This window comes from Solea solea, chromosome 17 (assembly GCF_958295425.1).
Source record: "Solea solea chromosome 17, fSolSol10.1, whole genome shotgun sequence".
Taxonomy (NCBI): Eukaryota; Metazoa; Chordata; class Actinopteri; order Pleuronectiformes; family Soleidae; genus Solea; species Solea solea.
This window is the reverse complement of record NC_081150.1, coordinates 8,797,536-8,821,685: the sequence shown is the minus strand read 5'-3', so window position 1 is coordinate 8,821,685 and position 24,150 is coordinate 8,797,536. Positions and strand designations below refer to the sequence as shown.

Below are 24,150 nucleotides of genomic sequence, written 5' to 3'. Positions count from 1 at the left end.
TTCAGAAGTAGTGAGATGGAGAGAAAAGACACGGGGAGGATTCACTTGTGATGTTATTAAGACGTGAAGATACAAAAACAACGGCGAGGAGGGCAACCAATCACCGGAATCAAACCAGACAGGGAGAGAAAATGCATCGCAGGACTGTGCGTGTGTGTGTGTGTGTGCATATGTAAAAATAAACAGAAATTTATGACTGAGTGAAAGAATTTATAAGCTTTTTATAAACGTTTTATTCCCTTTCATTATTTGGATCCTCTCACTGAGTATTAACTGTGTGCACATGTGTGATCATTCTCATATTTGCTACATCTTTAGGAGCATTTCTGGCATAAACCGAGACCTGGTCAGAGCCAGTCGTCCTCATGGAGACCAAAACCTGGTCCTCATTAGGCAGAACCTTATTTCTGAGGAACTGGTTACGTTTAGTTCTAAGTTTACGGGTTGGGCATTAACTGTCTTGGTTACGTTTAGAGATAATGGTTTGTTGAGACTAGTCTAAATCAGGGGTCTCAAACTCAAACGACCTGGGGGCCAATGAGTGTCCAGTCTCCTCATGGAGGGAAAAGTTGCACTATGTAGGAAATTAGCTTAACATGATATAACAATAAAGCGATATTCATAGTGATATTTCACAGTATTTCAAAGTAAAAGTGTTTGTTATGATATGGAACGAAACATATGGACAACTGGAACTAAAACACAAAACAAGCTTATATATACATGTATATATAAATTATACATATATACATATATATAAATTATACATATATATATAATTTTGAGTTAAATACGTTTAAAAGTTTGATTCATATCACCTCTATAGTTATTATTATTATTGTTATAATACAAATATTATATTCTCGCTACAGCGGGAGGAGGTTGTGGGCCAGTTGTCATTATAATTGATATGAAGTGGTGGGCCACATAAAAATTAATTGGGGGAGAGCCACGAGTTTGAGACCTCCGGTCTAAATGAACGGACGTCACTGCAGAGAAAAGCTGTAGCTGCCAACATAACATGTTCCTACTGACACTGTCCTCTCTCCAACTTGAACCAATCAGTAGGAAATAAATCAATAATTAATGAAGACGGTCTCATATTCCTTCTTCTGTATGGACAAGGTTTTTTTAGGCATGAATGAAGACGGATCAGTTGTGACTCTGTGTGTGTGTGTGTGTGTGTTCCACCTACCCCTGTGACGTATCTTGGTCTGAACTGAATGGTGCCAAACAGGCCCAGGATGACGACGATGATGTGGATGAAGTTGGTCAGGATGGGAGCCCACTGGTAGCCCAGGAAATCGATCACCTGACGCTCCAACACACTGACCTGACGGGACGAAGAAGAAGAGGAGGAGATTAGTGACAAAGTGACAAGAATCGTCAAGTTGTTGTCTTTGCAAAAGTCTAAAGTCACCATACAATGACACACAGATTCCATGCACATGACTACATCATTTCAATGGACGTTCTGTTGTTTACAAACACTTTACTGAATCTTGGTGTCTTCTTGCAAGTCCAAAAAAAAAAGCACTGGCCTGGATTTAGTCATATTTTTATTCAGCCTAACATGAATTGTACAAGACCAGTTGTACTCGTACTAACACTTAAATGTAAGTTTTTTTTGTAACCTCATGTAAGCATACTGAGTGTTTTCTCTCTCTCTCTCACAGAGAGGATGTAGAGGTAGAGAACTGAAAGAAAACTTAGAAAAAGAGAAACAGCAAAACAAGAGGATGTATTCACAATCCGCAGCTGAACCATAATGAGGCAAAATCTAATCAGTTATTGATGCATTTGTTTCACGATCCCAGGATTCTCTCTCACTCTCTCTGCCCCATGTGTGTGTGTGTGCACAAACAGGGAGACAGAGAGAGCGAGAGATTGTTATCATTTGCTATTATTAGGCCTTTGGCACTTCATGCTGAGATAGTTAATGAAGTCAGCACAGTGTATGACATGACAATGCTAAATATATTAACACTAAAGCTGACTTGCTTAAAAGCCTCAGCGGTTGCTATGGTAATCACGCATGTACATCTACACCTAAGAAGAAAGAAGTATCTAGTCACTCTCATTCTCTTTCGAGACACACACACACACACACAGGTTTGTATAGCTATTCTACTTAGGACACTGCATTGACTTCCATTCATTTGGACAACCTAAACAAAGGTAAAGGACATCTCTAACCTTAACCTAACCACAATTAAAATCTTAGACATCTCAGAAATGAGGTTCTGCCTTATTAAGACCAGGTTTCGGTTTTAAATTGAGGACCACAGGTCGGGACAAGAGCCAGTGAAAAGGTAGCAAACACAAGCACACACACACAACAGCTGAGCTTAGTGTGTCCTAATGTGAGACCATATGGCAACACTATGGCGCTTTTGCAGCCAAAAAGAAGGTGCACACACACAAACACACATTTATTTAATACACAAATAAACAATAACCTTGTATCAACTACACTTATGAGACATTGGTTCTAAATATAAAAATATGATGTCGATTTTTGAGATTTACAAGAAGAGGAATCTGTATTTGTGTGTGTGTGTGTGTGTGTGTGTGTGTGTGTGTCCATATCAGGGCAGGTCGGCTGTGCTTGCACTTGACAGCACCTGCTGTTATTGGACACATTGGTCTCAGCTGGCATCACAATGTGTGGGTGTGAGTGTGTGTGTGTGTGTGTGTGTGTGTGTGTGTGTGTGAGAGAGAGGGCGGAAGACATTGGGCTTCTTTGTCTCCCGCCTCTTTGTCTCCCCCCCACCGTGTGTGTGTGTGTGTGTGTGTCTCTCTTTGTTTCTCTCAGTGTATTATGTAAAAGTGTGTCCTCCCATTGACAATTATAAAGTGCTGCAATTGTACCTCTCTTTTACAAACACACACACACACACACACCTATAGAAGCCATTATAAGAAGTCAGAGGCCTCCCAGTCCATTATCGAGGCCCCTCGGGGCCCCTTCTCTATCACAGATAATATAAACAGTCTTCACCCCAGCTGGGACACACACACACACACACACACACACCTCCCCTCCAAATAATGCACAACAAAAATCAGTGGAGGAAAGATTAGTTTCTACAATGTAGGTAACAACCATATTGATTTCTTATAGTTATTACAACACAAAAACTCTTCTGTCGCTGGTGTTAATACGAGGCCAGTGAAGAGCGGTGTCCAAAAACCACACCATCTGCCCCCGTCACCCCGTCACCCCTCACTCTGCTTTTGATGTCAACTCCTCATTTCATGGCTCAGCTGCAAAACAACCAACTTCATCTGTGCCAGCGCGTCACTCTTTGTAACTAAGTCACTCGCTCCTTCTGACATACAAAAGACAAAAGCGTCCATAAAAAGCCCCCGCTGCTGCAATCCCACAATCCTTTGCACGTGTCAAATGACAGAAAGGTGTGAAATTGCCCGACCTTTCAACAACTATAATTCTTGTGGGAGAGAGGGAGAGAGAGAGAGAGAGAGAGAGACGGTGAGATGCACTGTCAGAGCGCCGTCTCTACAGCGGCAGCTATGTTAGCAGATTTGGCAGATTTTTGATATTTCTGTGCAGCTGATGAAGGCTTCGGCTCTGCACAGGTGGAGCTTCAAGCTGGCTACTGGGCTCCTTTGGGATCTGCTGCCACAAGCTTTGATGCCGCTGACAGAGATGTTCGTCTCAGTTCCGCTGCTTAGAGCACAGGACGACGAGGCATGTTCACATCGGGCTTGTCTGTCTTCGTCTGCCCTATCGCACTGTGCATCCACCTGTGGACACAGTATGCTCGTCTTCATGTGGGCTTTTTTTTTATCTATCATGAAGTTGATGAGGCCGTTCTTTAGAGCTACATAAATAATGAATTTCCCATAATTCCATACTTTCAACAAAGACAACCTAATTTAAGAGACCACAGTGGCTGACTCCCCCCCCTCCTGCACAAGGCTCAGTGCGTGCAGAAAACTAAAGGTATTTTATCTGATCTAAGTCAGCCTCTTTTCTCCGAGTACATGTTGTTACCACATGGCCATAGATTCCTCGACAATGAACGAGGGAATTCTGAGGCTCTTTTTTTTTTCAAAGTTTTGCGTACAGATTCAATTGTGAGAGTGAATGGTTGTCTATGTATACGGTCCTTTGACTCCGCCTATCCAGCTGAGATTGACACAGCTCCCCCCCCCACGACCCTCATGTGGAGGACAAAGCAGTAGAAGACAGATGGACGCACTCGATGCACGTAAGCCTATCTGCCTGTGTGCATGTGTTTGTGCATGTGCCTCAAAAAAAAAAAAAAAAAAAGGAGAAAGAAAACACAGAAAACAAGTTGTTATGCAGCTTCCTGTCAATCTAACGCCAGCGCGGATTCCCTCAAGATTCAGGCGTGTGTATTCCTGCCACTGCTTCGTTAGCATACTCTGATGCTCGGGCTCTTGTTTGCATGAGTTTCTGAAATGCAGCAGTTAGCTGAGGGACCGACCACAGAGCAACAGAGCATCCATCACTGTCACTGTCGGCCATTTCCACGGCCAACATCCCTGAATCCTATTTGGTTTATTTGTGTTGTCTGCAAAACAAACTGTCAAAGGGCAAAAGAGCAATAATCAAATTTTTCACCAGTGGCGTTGCTTAAGTGCTTAACTATTGATTGTTTTTAATCAAAACAGATAGAAATGTGAAGAAGAGGCTGAAGTGTTAAAAAAGACACACTGAGGGAATACAAAAAAGGACCATGAGAGAGAGGCAGAGGAGAAACATCTTCAGCGGGTTTCAGAGAGATTTCCATCTATTTGATAGTGAACGATAGATTTCCAAAGAATCATTATTGCTCCAGACAGGAGGACAGCTGCACTGCATGACCATTATGTGACACAGCAGAGCGATAAAAGTGTCCTTTTATCTGAAAAACAGAAGACGAGGACATAGACTGGGGAGGTGGGGGTGTGGCAGACGGCGAAGGGAGAGGACGAAGACAGGCCAAGAGATGTGATGAAAGGGCCCGATGAGATGGAGTAAGGATTAAGCTCCGACTGTTTCTGAGAGAGAGAAGACGATGACAGAGATAGGAGGCTAAAAGAAGAAGTGAGAATGTCTCATCTTCCGTCATTGTCTCTCAACTCCTCCCTACCTGCAGTCTTCCTGCTCCTGCCCACTCTTAAGTCACCCAGCTCATCTTCTCCCGTCTCCACTTTATCATACATCTATTCTCTTCTTCTCCACCATAGTTGATATGCCTTCATCTATTACGAGAAATGACCTCATCTGAACCTCTTCTCGTCGTCCATCGTCTTCACCATCTACTTTCTATCTTCATCCTCCGTGGCTGGCTCCTGCTTCCCGCCTCCATTCCTCGGTCTCATCCTCACCTCCCTTGTTCCCTTCACCACTGTGGCTGAGAGTTTTCGCTCGGTTCTGTGACCTTTAAAAAACTGCTGATCAATTTCTGCTGCTCATCCCATTATAGACGACAGAGAGGGAGAGGGGAGGGTTGGGGGGGGGTGGAGCTGAGGTCAGGCAGGCGTGAGGGTGAGATAGATAGCGGGGAGAAGCTGGAGAAAGACATGTCAGCGTGGAGGAGAAGGAAAAGAGCAACGGGAAGGAGGGATGGAGTGGAGAGAATACCAGGCAGAGGGAGAACAACAAACGCGGAGTCAGACGGAGAGAATCGCAAAAAAACGGCAACATCCAAGCAAAGCAGGCGCTCGCCGAGGTGCATATAGCTGTTTTACCTCCTTGGCTTTCATTCTGAAACCATATTTTTTCTGTCTCTCTGATAATCATAAACTTTATTGTCCTAATAAAACTCCCGAGCAATCGTAGTTTTACTGTTAACTTAATTAAGGCCACCTGCCTGTGCAGTATCCCACTGTGTACAGCAAAAGCAATCTCCTATCGATTCAGTTCACACAACGATCAATTCATCTCCATTGGAGGCTATTAGGGGCCATTTGTGGCTACTTAGGGCTCGGAGAGAGTGGAAAGACGGTAGGGAAGATGGGGTGAGCAAAGCGAAAGGGGAAATGATGAAAGGATGCGTAGGGAATTGAAGGGAGGGAGAGAGAGCAGAGGAGGGGAAGCAAATGATGGAGATGGAAAGAGGGAGATGGAGGAAACGCAGATATGGAAAGAGACAATGACGATCAAAGGTGAAAATCTCTCCATTAAATATCCAATTTCCTCAATTCAGGCCCACTCATTGTCATCACAACTATTCAGTCATATCAGTAAAAGCCATAATGTCCATCGTCACTCAGCTATAGATAGACTGCACAACTCCGGCTGAGAGTCCCACTTAAAGTAACATTACAGGATGGCCATTAGGCTGATATACTTTTGGCCGTGGCCATAAACCTTAAAACAGTGCTTTCATGGGAGTAGGTTAGCCGTAAAATACCTGTGACTCACACAACTGTTGTGTTACCTTTGCATGAGTCGGCTGAACTTTGGGCAGAGTCGTTCTCGGGCCGGCGGTGAACGCCTCTTTAAATTTTCAGATTTTAAGGGCTGTCTGGACTGATGATGGAGATTATTAGGATACTGCTTAACATGTGGTTCTGTGCTTAAAGCTGCACTGAGTTACTTTTGTTGACTTTTATTGTTGGTGATGCTATTATTCTGCCTTTGTGAACAGAAACAGTTTGAAGGCTGTATCTGGAAATGGCAAAAGTATCAGAACTGACTGAGGGAGCATTTGTGCATATACAGCAGCAGTTCTTTGTGTTAGCTCCATCAGGTCCTGACATAAAAGGTATCACTTCCTATGTGCATGGCTGCAACCAGAACTGGAATTTAATTTAGATATCGATTTGGTGATATATCGTCATCCTTCCTTGTGCAATATGATCATCGATACACCAGGGCAAATGCAGATATTTTAATGAATTGCTTAAACTTTTAAGGCCATCACCGTAGTTGAGAAAAGAAACACATTTTCATTTTTTCCTCCTCAAGGCCTCACATACACAGACAGAGCTGGGTCAATTGTATGCTTGGAATTAGCTGCAAGACATCATTAACTTAGAAATGTACCCTCTCTATTAGCATGTTTAAACATTTTTTAACATAATCTTTCCATGAATCATTGCCAATGCTTTTAAACAGGTACTTTTTTTTATGTTCCATAACTTGGGGTGAAGGACCGTGCCCAGGGACACATTGGTTTGCACCCAAGACCTTCTACCACTGATCCACACAGCCACTGATTTTTCTTTTCCTGTGTTTGTGTGTCGGTGTAAATCATGCCTTTTGTGTTATGCATCCCTGCTTCTAGGCTCCTTTATTTCATGTGCTGCCCATCCTCACCATGGCTCAATGGCAGAGGAGATGCTACCATTGAAACTGCACCGTTTGAGTGAGCTGTCTACAGACGTCCAGCTGAGAGGAGATTTTGGTGGGCAGCCAAATGTTGTTACACTGTCAAATGGCTGTGTGGGAATGAGTAAACTGCGGTTCAGATCCATTCACTACTGGTCTTGTTGTACCATCAGTGTTATTTAGTACAGCACACCGTGCAATCACTCACAGCAATGTGAAGGACATCGTGCACACTTCATCAATGTGTTTCATTTTTCTTCTTGCTTATGTCTAAACATCCGTCAAAATGTGCAAAAGGTGTAAACAAACACACCTCAGAGGTTTAAGACCAGTGCCTGCAGGCCGTTTCTGCACCATAGTTCAAATGGCTCAAAGGTCATGTCATATTAATAACATCTGTGCTGTAGATGCCCAATTATGCTGTCACTCATCCTCACTTTTCACACGCTACTTATAAATATCACGAGCAGCTGCTGGTCCACAGGTATAATCCAGTTTCTCACCTAATTTGTTTTAAAATAAGCATCAGCCTTGAGCAAAAATGACAAAATACAATTAATTGGCCGCTCTAAATTGAGGTGTGAATGTGAGGGTTAATGGTTGTCTCTATATGTTGGTCAGATTGGCTCCAGTGGCCCCGCCCCGACCTTCATTTGTGGAGAATAAAGCAGCAGACATTGAATGAATACACGTCATAGACAGAGAGAGTTTAAGAACCTATTTCTATGACTATAACCAGAAATGCCACAGAGGGAAATCCCTCATTCTTCTCTTCCTGTCCTTCAAATGATTGTATTCTTAGGGGTGGGAAAGTGCTTCAATTTTTAAATTTCTTCAAACAAGTAGGCTACAAGATTGTCGTATTACCTCATGTTGAGAAGCAGTTTCAGCCCAGCAGTGAAAATGACAATGTTCCAAGACAGACCACATGATTTCACCTATTAACTCAATAACCCGTGCTGTGTTCGGACCATTGACTTAAAAAATGACATTGCCAGAGTGAAGGGTTTAATTTTCCACACTGTACAGGCTCCAACATTTGCATGGTGAGTACGTTGATAATTTGGAAAATATACGTACAATTTTCAACTATTGAAAATGTACTATTCAACATACACTATTTCAGATATTTTTCCATCAACAACAACAACAACAACAACAACACACTGCCTCTTTCCTCTCTCCCACCACGGATCCATCTCCACATGAATTAACTACAGTAATTAATATTCCTCGAAAACATTTCTTTATGTAAACGTGGCATTTAAATGTCAGAAACACTGGCTAATCAGTGTGATATTTTCACAGATCTTCCCTCTCTGTCTGAGACTGTCCACCCCTCCGGCTCCATCCATTTCTGCCAGTGTTCTTTTGTTTCCTGTCAGCTGGATGCTTTCTCTCTGCGGCTGGAAACAATGAAAGAATAAGGTCTGGCCCAGATATGTTACATGAATGTAAATAATACTGTCATCACAATCCCGTCTCTTTACTTTTCTTCTATCTTTCCTTGTCTGGTTTTGATTGACGTGTGTCAAGTGTATTCATGATGGAGCACATTTAAAAACAAAAATGACTTCACCAACGTGCTTTAAGGAAATGACAGTGATAAAAAAAAAAAAATGTGGACATTAAAATTCCAAGGGAATTGAAGGCAATTATAAAAGGGTTATTAAACTGACTGTAAGATTATAATGATACCGCAGGACTGAGCATACTTTTTCAAAGTATAGGGAACAAACTTTTTTTTAAGGGCATCTGCACAGAGTGTAAGATTTAGAGAAGGAATTACAATGTGTTCTTTTTCAGTGTCCCGTCCACAGACTGTAAAGAAAGACTGGCAATATGTCAATATAAGCCATTACATCCTCAAAAGGAAAGGAAATCATCTATATTGTCAGTATACAACTGAAATTGCACAACGGAATCTGAGCCACCGCGACCATGCGCCGCCACAGGGGACCAACCCGACTGAGCGTGTCCAACACTCTAACATGTTTTGATGGGGGGGAGGAAACCAGAGAGACCGGAGGAAACCCACACGGACACGGGGAGAACATGCACACGTAAAGGTCCTAGAATGGGAATCAACAGTGAACAGCAACAGTGCTAACTAACCACTCTGCCACCAAGACAAGGGCTGCCGTCTTTTAACCCTCTAACACTGAGCGTGTTGCACATCTGTCCTGCAATTATGCAGCGGCTTGTGCCATCAGGAAAAATTCCAGCAGTTTCTGAAAGCTGAGGAGTTGAATTTTCTTCATTTTAAATTGTTAATACACTATTTTAACATGCAGTAAGTTGAAAACAACTGCCAGATATTGAAAGTTATTCTGGAAAAACTTTCTCTGGAGCTTTTTATGGTTAAAAAACAGTCCAGACAGACATTTTGAGGCTTAGGTGTTAGAGGGTTAATTGGAGAACTGATCATAAAGTGACGCTGTAGTACCAAGGCCCAGTACAATACACCCACGCTCAGTCAAGTCAGTCGCTGCTGTTGATCAGGACATTTCACCTTGTTTTTTTTTTTCTATCAGTAACTCGTTAAAATGAGAAATGAACACTGCCCATGTGCTCATATTTTAGGGTGCTGTCACATCGTCAGTCTATCGGACCACGAGAAAAAGAAAAATTAGACTAATCAAATTTTCAGGAGCTGATATCATAAGAGCCCAAAGGATCATTCATCCAATCAAATTAGCCGTAGCTTGTCAGAGACGATCGGAGTCGAACCTCAAACTGTGAATATCACAATTAATGACACGTCCTCATCCCAAATTATAGAGGGGGGTTATTTATAGCAGTTGAATTTGAATGGTGCACACACAAAAGCACACCCACACACACACACACATTTACACAAATCCAAATAGACGATATGAATACACACACACACACACAAACTGGAGGACATTCTCTCTCTACAGCAGACAATCAATCAGATATCATTAGTCTGCCTCAAACAAGACCATGTGTGTCTGTGTCTGAGGTTTTCTGTGTGTGTGTGTGTGTGTGTGTGTGTGTTGCAGTGATACTGAGCTGAATGTGTCATCAGTAATAATTGTAGGTTGGAGCAGAAGCTCTTCACAGTTATTTAGCATGATTGACCAACTGATTATGATTAATATCTTACACAGCGTCCAAAGAAATGCACTTGCCTTTTTCCTTCTCTTCCTCTCCCACTTCCCTCCTTTCTTTCTTTATCTTATTTCACGTCTTAGTCTCATGTTCCCTGGCCGTCCAACCCTTTCCGAAGCTCCGTATCTGCTTTATTTATCAAACGACATAGTAACATATTTAATGTCTGTGATGGAAAGCTTGTCCCTCTGTTTGTCTCTGTGCTGCTGCCCCTGAAAGCCTCCTCTATATCCGTCTGTCAGATTAGCTCCTTTTTGTGTGTGTGTGTGTGTGTGTGTGTGTGTGTGTGTGTGTGTGTGTGTGTGATTTATCCAGCCAGAACCAAAAGAATCGCTGACATTATCACAGAAGAGCTTTGTCTCAGTATGTTTTATCTGCTCGGCTGCTTTGATGTAAACAGGACTGATTTTGACAAGAGCAGCGGGCACAAGACATCAGAGGTGGACATGACTTGTGGGAGCATGTTTTAACAGATCGGACAAATTACTCATTCATTACTTTTTCCTGTCAAATATTGTGCACGTCTGACACTAAATTCGTTATCCCTGATTCCCGTTTCGTCCAGTTTAGATTTTTCCATCCAACCTGAACGCTTCACACGGGACAACAGTCGGCAAATCAACAAAAAATTGACATTTTTATGCTTTTACGCTGGAAGTAAGAGGGTAACTCTGAAACCAGAAGACATGACCACGGAGAAAGTATCCGTCATCTCCATGTCCATCATAAATAACATATTTTAAACAATATAGACAACAAGCCACAGCCTTGTTTTCAAAACTACATGGATCTCTACGTGCAGTCACCATGAGACCGGAGCGCAGGGACCGTCTACTAAGTGCAACACCCAGAAAAAGAATGATATTATGAAATATTCAGTAACTACTACAATAATACAGTGTAGTAACTTTCTGAAAACTTCACTGATGTTCTGTGCATGATACTACACCACTCAATTGGAAAAAAATACACTTTTGTAAAAAAATTTGTGAATATTCGCCATAATATGTTGTAGTATCAACGAAAAGTTTGATTAAAGCCAGATGTTTAATATAAGTCGGATTAACACACCAAGATACTGTGATGAGAAGTTGAGCTACTATCACATGTGTGCCTTCAGTCAAGCTGCACATGCGCCACATTTACAACCTACAGCTAAAACCAGGAAATAAGAGAAGAAGCATAAACACTGAAGATAACTGTGACAAAAACATGGAGATATTCAGGTTTGAAACATTTTTGAACTGACTTTATATTCTTATGTTAATGGATGGTAGAAAGAATCAGAATGAAAGTAAATTATGAAAATAAATAATCATTAGCTGCAGCCTGTGGTAACTGTACATGGGAACACGCTGAGTGATGTGATGTGTGTGTGTGTGTGTGTGTGTGTGCTCTTTTTTTTCCAATTTCAAATCATATTTCTGGTGCATAAATCAAAACATTGTGATTGATTCTGGAACACACTGGGTCATAACCATTTCAGGTATTACACTAACTGTTCAAATGATTTTGTTCTTTTGTTTTTTACTCTCGCGGCACCTTAACGGCTCTGACTCCCTCTGCTTGTTGCCTTCTCCCCGTGTTTTTATCTTCCAAACCTCCAGTGGCACTCCCTTTCTCCCTTCTCACTCTCTTTTTCCACTCCTTTATCTCAAACCTCTCCCCTCTGTCTTGCTTCTGTCTCTTTATCCCTCTCTTCTTTCATTTCGGTCTCCTCTCTCTCACACGCTCTCCATCATGTCTTCTCTTTGTTTCTTTGCTGTTGATATCAGCTTCCCTCTCTGTGTGTCTCGCTCTCTCCTTTTTGCTTGTGCCTCCATTATCTCTCCTTTCTCCTCTCCTCTCACCCCACGCCACCATCCTTTCCTCCCTCACTTAATCAGTTTCTGTGCTACTATGCAGCACGCACGTGCACGCAAATGTGACACAGACGCACGCACGCGCACACCCCCCTCCTCCATCAGCCTCTAAATGAATTACCGGCCCACTAACGGTTTTCTGTTCTATCTTAATGGTCGATCTATGCAGACAGTGCTTTTATTAGAATAAAATATTTGTGCGTTTGATAGAGTTACAGAGAGAGGGAGAGAGATGGAGAGAGATAGGGAGGAAGAGAGAGAGAGAGAGAGAGAGAAGGGGGTTCAACTGCATGATAAATAGTAAATATTAGGAGGCACCTCTATTGTACCCAGAGGCTCTTGTTTTGTTTGTAAGCTCTTGTGTTTGTGTGATCGCCGTGTGTTTGATCATGGTTCCATCGCGCAATGTGTTTCATTTATTCAGTGTGTGTGTGTGTGTGTGTGTGTGTGGACATGTCTGTAGTAGACTGTGAGGACAAACTCTGAGTCAAGCCTATCTCTGTGAGGACATTTTGGCTGGTCCTCACACATTTAAAGGGGCTTTTTGAGGGTTTAGATTTGGTTCTATATGGTTATGGTTATGTCAGGTTTAAGGGTTAGGCGTTAAGCATTTAGTTGTGATGGTTAAGGTTAGGGTAAGGGGCTAGGGAAGGCATTATGTCTTAGTGAGTGTCCTCACTAAGAATGGTGGACGACAATGTGTGTGTGTGTGTGTGTGGTAAGAGTTGTGGGACATGAAATGACACCAGACGAACCCACAGATGGAAGCCCAGCGGGCTAAGAAATATTAAGACAGCACAAATATTAACACAAATTAACACACACATGCACACGTACACACACGCACACGTACACACACACACACACACACACAGAGAATGGTAAGTAGATACTGGCCTCTCCCTCTCTCTGAACAACCTCATGGGAACCAAATGAAATCAACCACATCATGGTGGTTGTGGTGTGTGTGTGTGTGTGTGTGTGTGTGTGCATACACATCTGTGGCTACAAAAGGAAGTGGGTATTGCATAATATCAGCTTTTAGTTATGATTAATTTGAGCCAATAACTGATGTAAAACATTAACTGGTTTAAATCACATGTTAGTTTAACATGTGACGTCCTGACCACGAGCTGTTCCCCCAAAGTGTTTCAGTTCCTTCAATGAGTCAGGAGACAATAGCGTTACTGTGCCAGGACTAAATTAACTTTGTGTCCGGGCTGAATGGACGATATGAAAAGAACCTGTGGTGCTGACAATGAACTGCCAGCCAACTTTGTCACCTTATTTAAATGGGCTTCATTGTGCTTGCAGTCCTCGTAGCATCAATGGGCTCCGGGCGCTTTATTTTCTCTTGCCCACTGTTAGGAAGCAGAAAATCTCCATAATTTAAGTGAAGGTGATATCACCGAGTACACATTGCTGATTGCCCATTCACTGTCAGAGGAGTGCGTCCGGCGAGCGCTGAGCTCCCAGTGCATGTGGACATGACGAGTCGCAGGCTCTGTGTTTACTGTACAAAACCGCCCTCGAGCAGACTGCACTTAAGCCAATTATGACCCAGTGAATGTGGAAGCCTCCACATTTTCATCACTATGTTACCTGCTACTACACAACAAACAAACAAACAAACAAACAGCGTTTTCCAATCAGGCCAAACATGATTTCAGAGCTAAACTAACCTGATTTCTTGCTTCCTTGGCACATTCAGCCTGGGTATCAGTCCAGACCTGATCAACCATTAATGGGAATTACTTTGTACATGTCTTCAAAGTAACACACCATGTTGTGCTGGATGTTTAAATCACAGCAATAATACACAAAAAGGCACTGACCAAATGCTTGATAAGTGCACAACAGTCCAAAACCTTCACACAGAGAACAGTAGAAAGAGCACATGTATGCCCAATGCCTGATGTTTGGAAAATGCCGAGAAGTGGGCTGAGAGCAGAGTGAGGGAGAGGAGGAGAGAGTATATGGGAAGCCTTTTTAAACATTGAACTGCAATGAATCCATTACAGATATCTGTGACGTCATTTTCATAGTCTAATCATCTACAGTTTCAGAAATCTCTAATTCAGTTTTTACTAGTCAAAAAGACGTCACTTTTGCCATTCATGTGTATGGGGTTTGCCATTATATTCGGTTGCAGATAATTGTAGATATCTCTAATTCCAGTTTCAGATATCTACGATGGCATTATGCCGAGCCGTGCTTCAAGTTCAAGATATTATTTTAATGCCTGAATTACTGATAGCTGCTGCGTCATTTTGACTAATAAAAACTGGATTGCAGATATGTGAAACGAGAGTAAGAAAAGAGTGGACTGAGTGAAAATAGCCAATGGCAAAATTTGAATGCAGTAGTTGGTGTTTGACCAGAGGGTGGCAGTAGATATGTTGATGTTTTATATATAATTTGAATACTTGACACTAAACTGTGATAATTTGCAACTAGATCAACAAATAACATCACTAGATACTGTATACATTGGTTTTCAGTTACACTTATGATGGTAGAAACAGAATGGCGCTCAACAGGGTACCAACTAGCTGCCAGCTAACGTTGTTTGGACTGTGAATCAATAAGTCAACAAGAAAATGCCTAAAAGTAAGAAGATGAAAGGGGGCATGTTGCCACCTAACGCAACAGAGGCAGACAAACTGCAGTCAATAAATCGATTGCCATCTACAATAGTGCTGTGTGTGTGTGTGTGTGTCGGCAACTCAAGCTGACACACGACTTATATTATGTTATGTAAATATTGCAAAGACAAGGAAACACAGCTTCAGCATTATTCGCCTGCACCAAACAAAAGCATGTTTTTTTTTTTTTATCTTTAAAACTCAGATGGAGAGAAAATCAGAAAAGTCAACTGTGTGTCAGCATGTGTGTTTGTTTTTCATTCAGTTAATGGCATGACAGCACTTCCGCCCGAGGATAAGAGCTTTCAGATGGATGTGGTAGTAAACTCAACTAATCTAAAATTAATGTAATTATCATTATTAAGGTCATTGCTTTTAGAGGGGAACCACGGCGAAGACTTTGTTTCCACCCGTGTCACTCCTATCTTTTTCCATCACGCTGATCGCTCTGGCCGGCAAGCTGCTCCGCTTCCTCCATGACTGGTTATAAACAGATTGAATTACTAATGTGCAATACCACTCAGCAATATGGTGGGACATTTGTTGCAGGAATGGCATGTGTACGCAGTGTGGATCTGAGAGTTAAAAGCTCAGAGAAAACCTTTAAATTTAAATAAATTGAAGATACAAAATTGCTCCGTGGTGGTTTCATAATGCAATTTCAACCAGATACTTAAACATTATGCTAATAAGCTATGTTATAATATGGATTCTTAAGTACAGATCTACTGGTTCTTGTCAACGAAACTGAATTGTACAGTGTTAAATAGTTAACAAATCCCTAATAATATAAAATGACTCACAGCAAAACAGCTTTCCATAAATATTACATTTGCAGGTGTTTGTCATATGTGCCACTGAAAATATTTGGGAGCTAAAAACTAGTCAAATGAATTCTGTGGGAGCTGCCACACTCACACTGTTGTCATAAAACGTGTAAAAAAAAAAAGAAAAAAAAGGAACCACCATGGTGTAAAATATTTATCTTCCCAATATGTAAATGTGTTGGTCCTTGTGCACCATCAAGATTTGTTGCTAGTATAATAAAATATGCGCTGTGCTGATGGAGAATCAGAGCTTGATGCTCGCATTCTTCCATGGGGAGCGAATGTTTTCCTCAGGTGAAAAATTTAGAACCCCATATTGTGAGGCTTTATTAAATAGGTTGTTGTTTATCGTGGGAAACAAAGGAGACAGAAATGGAAAGTTTGACTTGGAAATGTACCCTTGGAATTTAATTACTTTTTGGTTCAAACTGTATTTATTAGCGATGTCCTAACTGGGATTTTTGCTGTCAAGGTTTTGGAGAACAGTGAAGAAAGCCTTGGAGTCTGTGGCGAGATCATTTGAAGGGATTTATTTGACTACGCTCGGAGGAAGACGAAAAAAAACAAAATTATTCCAGGCGTATGCACAGCATGACGCTTCCTCCAGATGACGCATACAATCATGTGTCTAATGACCTTTCATATATTTCATTAGAATCAGGAACACACAAACTCTCTGGCTCCATCATTATCTATCGGTGTGTTGACACGCATGTTAAAAGTATGATTTTAGTCGGACTAAGACAATAATTTGGTTTTCTCAATGTCAAGTAAACGAGTCTTAGTCGGACTAACATACCTGGATGATGAGATTCATAGTCAGATTACTTGTGCATGTATACGCAGAGTCGGACTGGAGTCGGACTGGAGTCGGACTGGAGTCGGACTGGAGTCGGACTGGAGTCGGACTTCGCAACACAATTTCCTCCCCGGCCCTTGACCTAAAAGTCATCTACATTTTACATTTTGGTGATTTATATGTTTCTATTCTTTGTAAATGTGATGTTTTTGTAATATCCTGCATTTTCCTCATTCAATATAAATTAAAGTGTGTTGTACTGAGGACAAATTATTCTAACACCTTATTTTTTTACCGAGGCTTGTGGTTTTAATACCTAAGTTTGTGTGTAGTGTAAATTGCTGACATAATATAAATGAAATGTCATTTGCGAGAACCCGGTGTGGAGCAATCCACTAGAAAGTAGTCACACTCTGCTGGATTTCTTGGAAGTCTTGCAGTTGGTGCAATCTTCTCTCACAAACGATCTTTGTCAAGCACGAACAGTTAGAGATGTTTGAACAATTTAATATATCATTTAGATTTAGATTTTTTTACAGTATATGGTTTTGTTCAATATTCACTTTATTATACACTTAAAATTAGATGAGAACTAGATATGAATTCATTATAACACATGAGTCATGCTGCATAATCTCCTTTTCTCTAGTTTTCTCTAGTGTCTCCGATTTCCTAACACAGTCCACAAACATGCAGAGGTTAATTGGACACTCTACATTGACCGCTAGCCCCACAATCCTCATGTGGAGGGAAAAGGTTAAACCGCAGCCTCTGCGACTTGGTTGCTGTGTGTCAAATTGCGATTTTAAATTTAAAATGATTAATTTTTCACCCCCTGCCGACGACGCGTGCAGAGAGAGACACACACACACACACACACACACACAAACTGTCGGCTGCAAAGTTTCCTACACTGATTTTTTTAATGATTATTATCGCTGGAGCTCAGTGAACCCGTGCGTCTTTACAACTTCAGTGTCTGCACTCAGTGCCTCCCCGCTGCAATATTTCACATTCATTAATTTTCACAGCCTAATGCGGCATAATGCCGCATTGTAGAGCATTAACAGAGTGAAAACCTCTACGATGAAGGTGCTCTTCTCAGTGGGATGTGCTGAAAACTCTTCATTACTGCCTCAGCAATCATTTTAAGTTCTATAATAATTATTATTTGTCATTAATAATAAAAGTATCACACATATATTACCAATAATCACCAACAACTCCTCTATCAGAGCTGAACTGCAGGATGAATTTGTGCCTCACTCACTCACTTTGAGGGTCACACGCAGCTTTTTTAACAACAAAAGTGGTTTTGTTTTGTTTTAAACGACCAGTAATTACGGCATCATTATTCAAGGGGACAGCTGTAATAATACATGAGCGCACAATGTCGAGAATAACTAAAGAAAAAAAAGGGAATGTAAAGTTTTTGGGATGTGAACCAATTTAAAATGAAACTTTATTCCGGAGCTCTTCAATATTCAGTGGATGAACACAGTTAATAAGTCATGTTTCATACGAGGGACGTTTTCTTTTGAACCACATTAGAACATGACTTCCTCCTCTTTTCTGTGGGGAAACTACAGACAATGAACTACAGAATCAATCTGTTGACATGCAGAGCCATTAGATTAAATGCTGAAGCAGCCACACGTCTTTACTCTAATTACAGAGGGCCACGGCAATGGAATTTAAAAGCATTGTTTGACATTTTGTGAAACATGCATTATCACATTACTGTCAAAAGGTTGGATGTGAAGACTAAAACCACTCCTTTATCCGGCTGTTCCATATGAAAGCCGCAGTCGGCATCCAGAGTTATGGTGTGGATCGATCAAAACATACAACTATAACTCTGTATAACCACAATACAAATACTTTGTTACTGTACTTAAGTACAAAATGCACATATCTGTACTTTATTTATATTTCTAGCAACCTTTACCTTTAGCCCACGACATTTCTTAAATATATTATGTACTTTTACTCCACTACATTTCCTCTAACTGTCTTTGAAGAAGATTTATTATTATTATTATTATTTATATAAAACTGAGCTACCATGGCTCAATACTAACTCCTCACTTTTTTAATACTTCTTAAACTTAAATACATTTTATATCAAAAAATGACTGCTGATACTTAAGTAAAGTAAATGTCATAATACTTTACCACTTTTACTTAAATAATATTATAAAAAATTTACTTCAACTCCTACCAAATTCATTTTCTGACAACATGCTTGAACTTTTACTCAAGTATCACTTTTAGGTACTTCATACAAGACTGAACCTTAGCCTATGTATTGTAACCATGGTGATGTGGATGATCTTTCCCTGCGCATAATAATGTTGTTTTTGTGCCTTAAAGGAGATATATGTAAAATAATATACAGCAGCGAGCTTGTGCAGTTGCCAGATGTTCAAAACTATGCAAATAAGCCGCGGCACTTGTGCGTGGCGTTACACTGTGTTCATGCTCACACAGATCCGCATATGTACTGTAACCGTCTCCCTGTCACTTTCATTTTAATAAACAATTAACCTCTTTGGTTAAATTTAGCATAATCAGCAACAGGCAGAGATGGAGAGGGAAAGTGCATCTGCTGAAGAGCAGCAGCAAAGAACAAAACGTAAAAATGTCATAATATCCACTAACAAAGTATATGAGAGCGAGAGAGAGAGCGAGAGAGAGGGAGAGAGAGAGAGAGAGAGAGAGAGAGAGAGTGGTAGCTAAACTTTGCCGAAGCTGGGATGAAAGTATCCACACCTGCATGTTTATGGAAAGTGGTTTAACATTTAATCAGTTGACAGGATATTCACTAGATTCAGTTACTTAAGCCATTCATGTGCATGGGTGTTTCCTATCTACAATTCAGTGCTGGATATTAGGGGTGGGCGATATTGGCACAAAATGGCAGATGTCAATTTTTATTTTTTTATTTTGACATTGATATCGATATTTAGCCGATATGTGATTTGAATTGTCCGAGTTATAGCTCATTCATTGTTGGTTACAGATGATATCAATGGCCACAATTCTATTTATTGTCTTTAAACTTAAGGATTCAAGTAGATATCCATCCATCCATCCATCTTCTACCTCTTTATCCTCCACATGAGGGTTGCTGTGCCAATGTCAGCTGACACAGGGTGACAGGTGGGGTACACCCTCCACAGATCGCCAGTCCATCACAGTGCAACATATAGAGACAAACAACCATTCACTCTCACACTTACACCTACGGTCAATTTAGAGTGTCCAATTTACCTAATCCCCATATTGCATGTTTTTGGACTGTGAGAGGAAACCAGAGAACCCAGAGAAAACCTCAAGTTCTGCAAGGTTCTGCAACATTGTACACAGTCTTATTATAATCTGTTTTATTAATGCAACCCATGAAATGACTAACTTCAATTTCTGTCCAGGATTTTACAAAAATCCCACAAAAAAAAGGGAACATTTGCACAGTGTGCTCCAGATTATCTTGTAAAATATAGAATATAGAGTTTTAAACGAATGTCATTCGTATAAACAAATAGAAAAGAATACTGTGACTATACTGTATAGACCTCTTAGGACTGTCAGTTTTTTTTTCTCCCAGAATTAAGTTTGAACCAATTTATAATGACCCGTAATTCGTTCAATTAATTCAAACCCCTGTGAGCGCACGCCGCCGCCCCCCCGCCACTGTCACTGCTCAAAATGTAATAATGTTACATCCAGTAGATTATTACCCGCTGATGAGAACACGGTGCACAGCGGAGGAGCACCAGGCGCTGAGTGTTTGTGCACAGGTGTTTATTTCTTCTGAATGATACAGTGAGAGTTCGTTGAATGAGCCTTGCAGGTTTACAGGGCTTTTTCTTGAGATATGGGGGCTGCAGCGTCTCTCTCCATGTTTTCTCCACTTTTCGCCCAAGGTAATAATGTTCAGTTCACAGAATGTCCTAGGAACGTTACCTTTTGGTTGCGGGAACGTTCAGTGAAGGCCCCCCATCGATATTGGTCTGATACTGGTCAAAATCACTGGATTGGATATCGGACAGATAAAAAATGTAAAATCTGATACAATCCAAAAATCCTATATATTGCATGCTTCACTACGTACAGACACAAATGTGGTGTTAGCAGCTTCATAAATGGTCTAAAACTACTGTATCAGACTCGTATCGGTAGCTACTCGAGGTTGTGATATCGGTATCAGTATCGGACACAAAAAAGAATTATCATCCCATCCCTGGAAAACAACTGAATTGCAGATATCTGTCACTAGTTTTGACTAGTAAGAATGACATCACAGATATCTACAGCTAGTCACAATGAAATTACGACGAGTCAATACGGCGTCACAGAAATCAGTAATGGGAATTCCAGATCGTCAAACTTGGCGATTAAATGTTAAAAAGGCTTGCCATAGCGTGTCGATCGTGGTCCGTCGTCAACTTCCTCTGCACTGTTAGCCATCTATGTTTCAGTGAATCTCCACTACAGACACTTGTTTCCCTTCTCTTGTGGTTGAGACGTCTCTGAGAGGGGTACAGAGGCTTCTTAGGTCCTGTATCATGCAGTATTTCCAACATTTAGCAGCTTGTGGAACATTTATTTTGTGAATTTTCTGGCTGCACCATTGTTATTAGGGAAGCCAGTATTTTCAGTTTAACACATTTCCTTAATCTCTGTGACACATCGTGGTTATTTTACGACTTAATATATTAGATTCCTTGAAATTCTTACATACACAGCCTTTTTAAATCAAATCTCCGGCACAACAGTGTCTCATCATAAACTGTATTTGCTTTTAATGAGCCCCGCGATGGGCATCTGGGAAACATGATGATGTATTTTGTCGTTTGTTGTGTCAGTAAAAAAAAATAAAAATAACTACAATAATTTGTGATCTAGCAGACGGAGACAAAATCTGAAAACAACCAGCAGTTCAAATGAGGTTTTCACGTCTGAGTGATTTGATCACTTTTTGTGGTTAACTCCACCGCTCGCAGTGAAACTTCCCGCCCAATAAGCACATATCCAATCTCCTCCCTTTCCTCTCTTATTCAACTTTTCACTCCCTTCTGCCACACCTTTATGAGTCCTAATTCATCCCTTCCTCCCTCTCTGTGACTTATCTTCCTACAACTTCACCCTTCTCATCCATCTCTTTTAAACCTTTCCTTCCTCCCTGTACACGTTTGTCCTTATCCTAATTGTCCCGTCTTCCTCCCCTTCATACCACCTTGTCTCTCTGTCTCCATCTGCTGCAGCTTTATTTAACCGTCCATCCATCTCCCACACCTTCCCTTTCTTCTGTGAACTTTTACTACCTACATGCATCCCTCAGTGCCCGACTTGCTCCCTCCTCCACCACGGTTTCCACAGCAACACACACACACACACACACACACACACACAATCACATGTGGAAAGACTGCACCATCATCTTTACAGGCGCACACACACAACCATAATCAACCCCACACTTGCAGACTCACACACCAACCCGACTGCTCCATTTCTTTTGCTCCTACGTCTTTTACACACAAACTCCAGCAAACACGCACACACACACACACTGAGATGTAATCACCGTGAGTGCTGAGAGTGCAGCAGAGGTGTGAGGCCTCTAAATGCTGCGTGCCATCAATCATACAATCCTTTCTTGGGATTTCGGACAGCTGACAGTGTCAGCATTACGCATTGTCTTCCTTTATTTCAATCAATCACGTCCTCCGCACTGCAAAAGGCCCACAGATCGCAGAATGATATTGGCTTGCTTTCATCAGACTCGGTGAATAATTATGATGGATTCCGAGCATAGACTCTGTCCCTCTGTGCTACTGTGTGCTAAGTTCCTGTGTTTTATCTTACATTTGCTGCTATAAGGAAAAGTATAGTTAACAGACAGCGATGCACCACGCTATGATTTGAATTTAAGTAGAATTTCTGTGCCAGCGTGAAATGGAAATGTTGCGCCGCAAAAACGCAGCTGCGATTACAGTCAATATTAATGATAAGTCAGTGAAAATAGACACACAGTGAGGCCATGGTTTGGATTTATGTGAAACTACATGCAGAATACAGCAACAGGTTACCACAGGCAGCAACACAACGCTGTAATAACTAGGGATGGGGAAAAATATCGATTCTTAGATGCGTTGAAATTCAGCCGTGGATGATTCTATATTGATTCACAAATGTCCAAATTCAGATTATTTATATTATTAAAATATACACATATTTTATTAGTTTAATAAAAGATCACAAATGCACTGTTGTTAAAAAAATAGCAGAGGGTAAGTGGTGAGGGATCACACAGTCAGACGAAGACTTTCAAAAGACTCGACAGATCGAGATGCATCGAGAATCGTCTTATAATCTAACTGCAGCGCCTGAATCGTAATCGAATCATGAGGCACCTGAAGATTCCCACCCCTAGTGATTACACAGCATCTCCAGCAAAGAAACAAATAATAAAGTAATTATCCATGACTCGCCTTCACATGATTTCTGTGTAGGTGGTAAGAAAGGTCAGCTTTTTATTTTCAAACCCTTTTTCCATTTGTGCGTGATCAGAGTCTACACTCTTTGTCATGTTCTCCCTCTTCAATCTTTGTTTCATGTTGCCTTCATGCTGATGTTCTTGCTTTGTGGGGGGAACGCAAAGGAAGGGAGCAACATGTGAAAAATACTGTAGTGATAAAACAAGAGATTCTATCAAATAACATCATATTTCTTCATGTGCCACAGCCCTTCTGCTTCACTGCACTAAATAACTCCTCCCTCACACGACTGCCACTGAAAAAACTTGGCCGCCACCACACTGGCCTCAGCATTTTTTATGTCAGAGTCTGACAGGTTCTAATGTTCATCATGTTATCATTGCCTGGGATAATTCTTGCTTTACCCATTTTGGCCAATCCAGGGAGCATCTGAGGCGCAGAGCCATCAGTGCCAATATCTAACTGCATTTCCATTTCCAAGTGTCATGCCATAATGGAAAGAGTGTGTCCAGTTTTCAGGGAGTTAAAGCCCTGACCCTGTCAGTGATGTTGGCATGGAGCACAGTGTTCCTCTCTCTCTCTCTCTCTCTCTCTATATATATACACACACACACAGTATATGAGATAATGAGTGGACTCTCTCTCGACATGCACACACAAACACACGGCGATGCCACCGCCACGTCGCCTACGTTCCAAAACATTCTGTGCTTCTATTTTGGTGCGACATGACTACAGTTTGGCTGATATGCTGATACGGAGTGGAGCTGAAAGCTGAGACTATATCCGTATCACACTTTGGGCTGCTGTATTCAAAAAGTACAAGAGATTGCCAAGTCTGATTGCCGCGTCTGTGTGTGCTGCTCGTGTCTGTGCGAGTATGACAGAGGGAGCAGGGGAAGAAAGATAAATAAATAAATGGAAGGCAATATGAGTGTGTCTATGTGAGAGAGGGAGATAAGAGGGGAGCCAAACCAGACAGCAGGTGTGTCAAGTAATAAGACTAAATCAATTCATTCTGAGAGGAGAGGAGGATGATTACAGGTTAGGATGAGAGTATGATGTTGACA

At 41.2% G+C, this 24,150-nt stretch overlaps 1 protein-coding gene across 1 annotated transcript in view; it reads right to left on the bottom strand.

Annotated features, from left to right (window-relative positions):
* nkain2 (sodium/potassium transporting ATPase interacting 2) overlaps positions 1–24,150 on the bottom strand; it is an 84,675-nt gene that overhangs the window by 43,192 nt on the left and 17,333 nt on the right. The window contains exon 2 of the mRNA XM_058613924.1: positions 1,196–1,333. Coding sequence (XP_058469907.1) covers positions 1,196–1,333 — 138 coding nt within the window. The remainder of the gene's footprint in view (positions 1–1,195; positions 1,334–24,150) is intronic.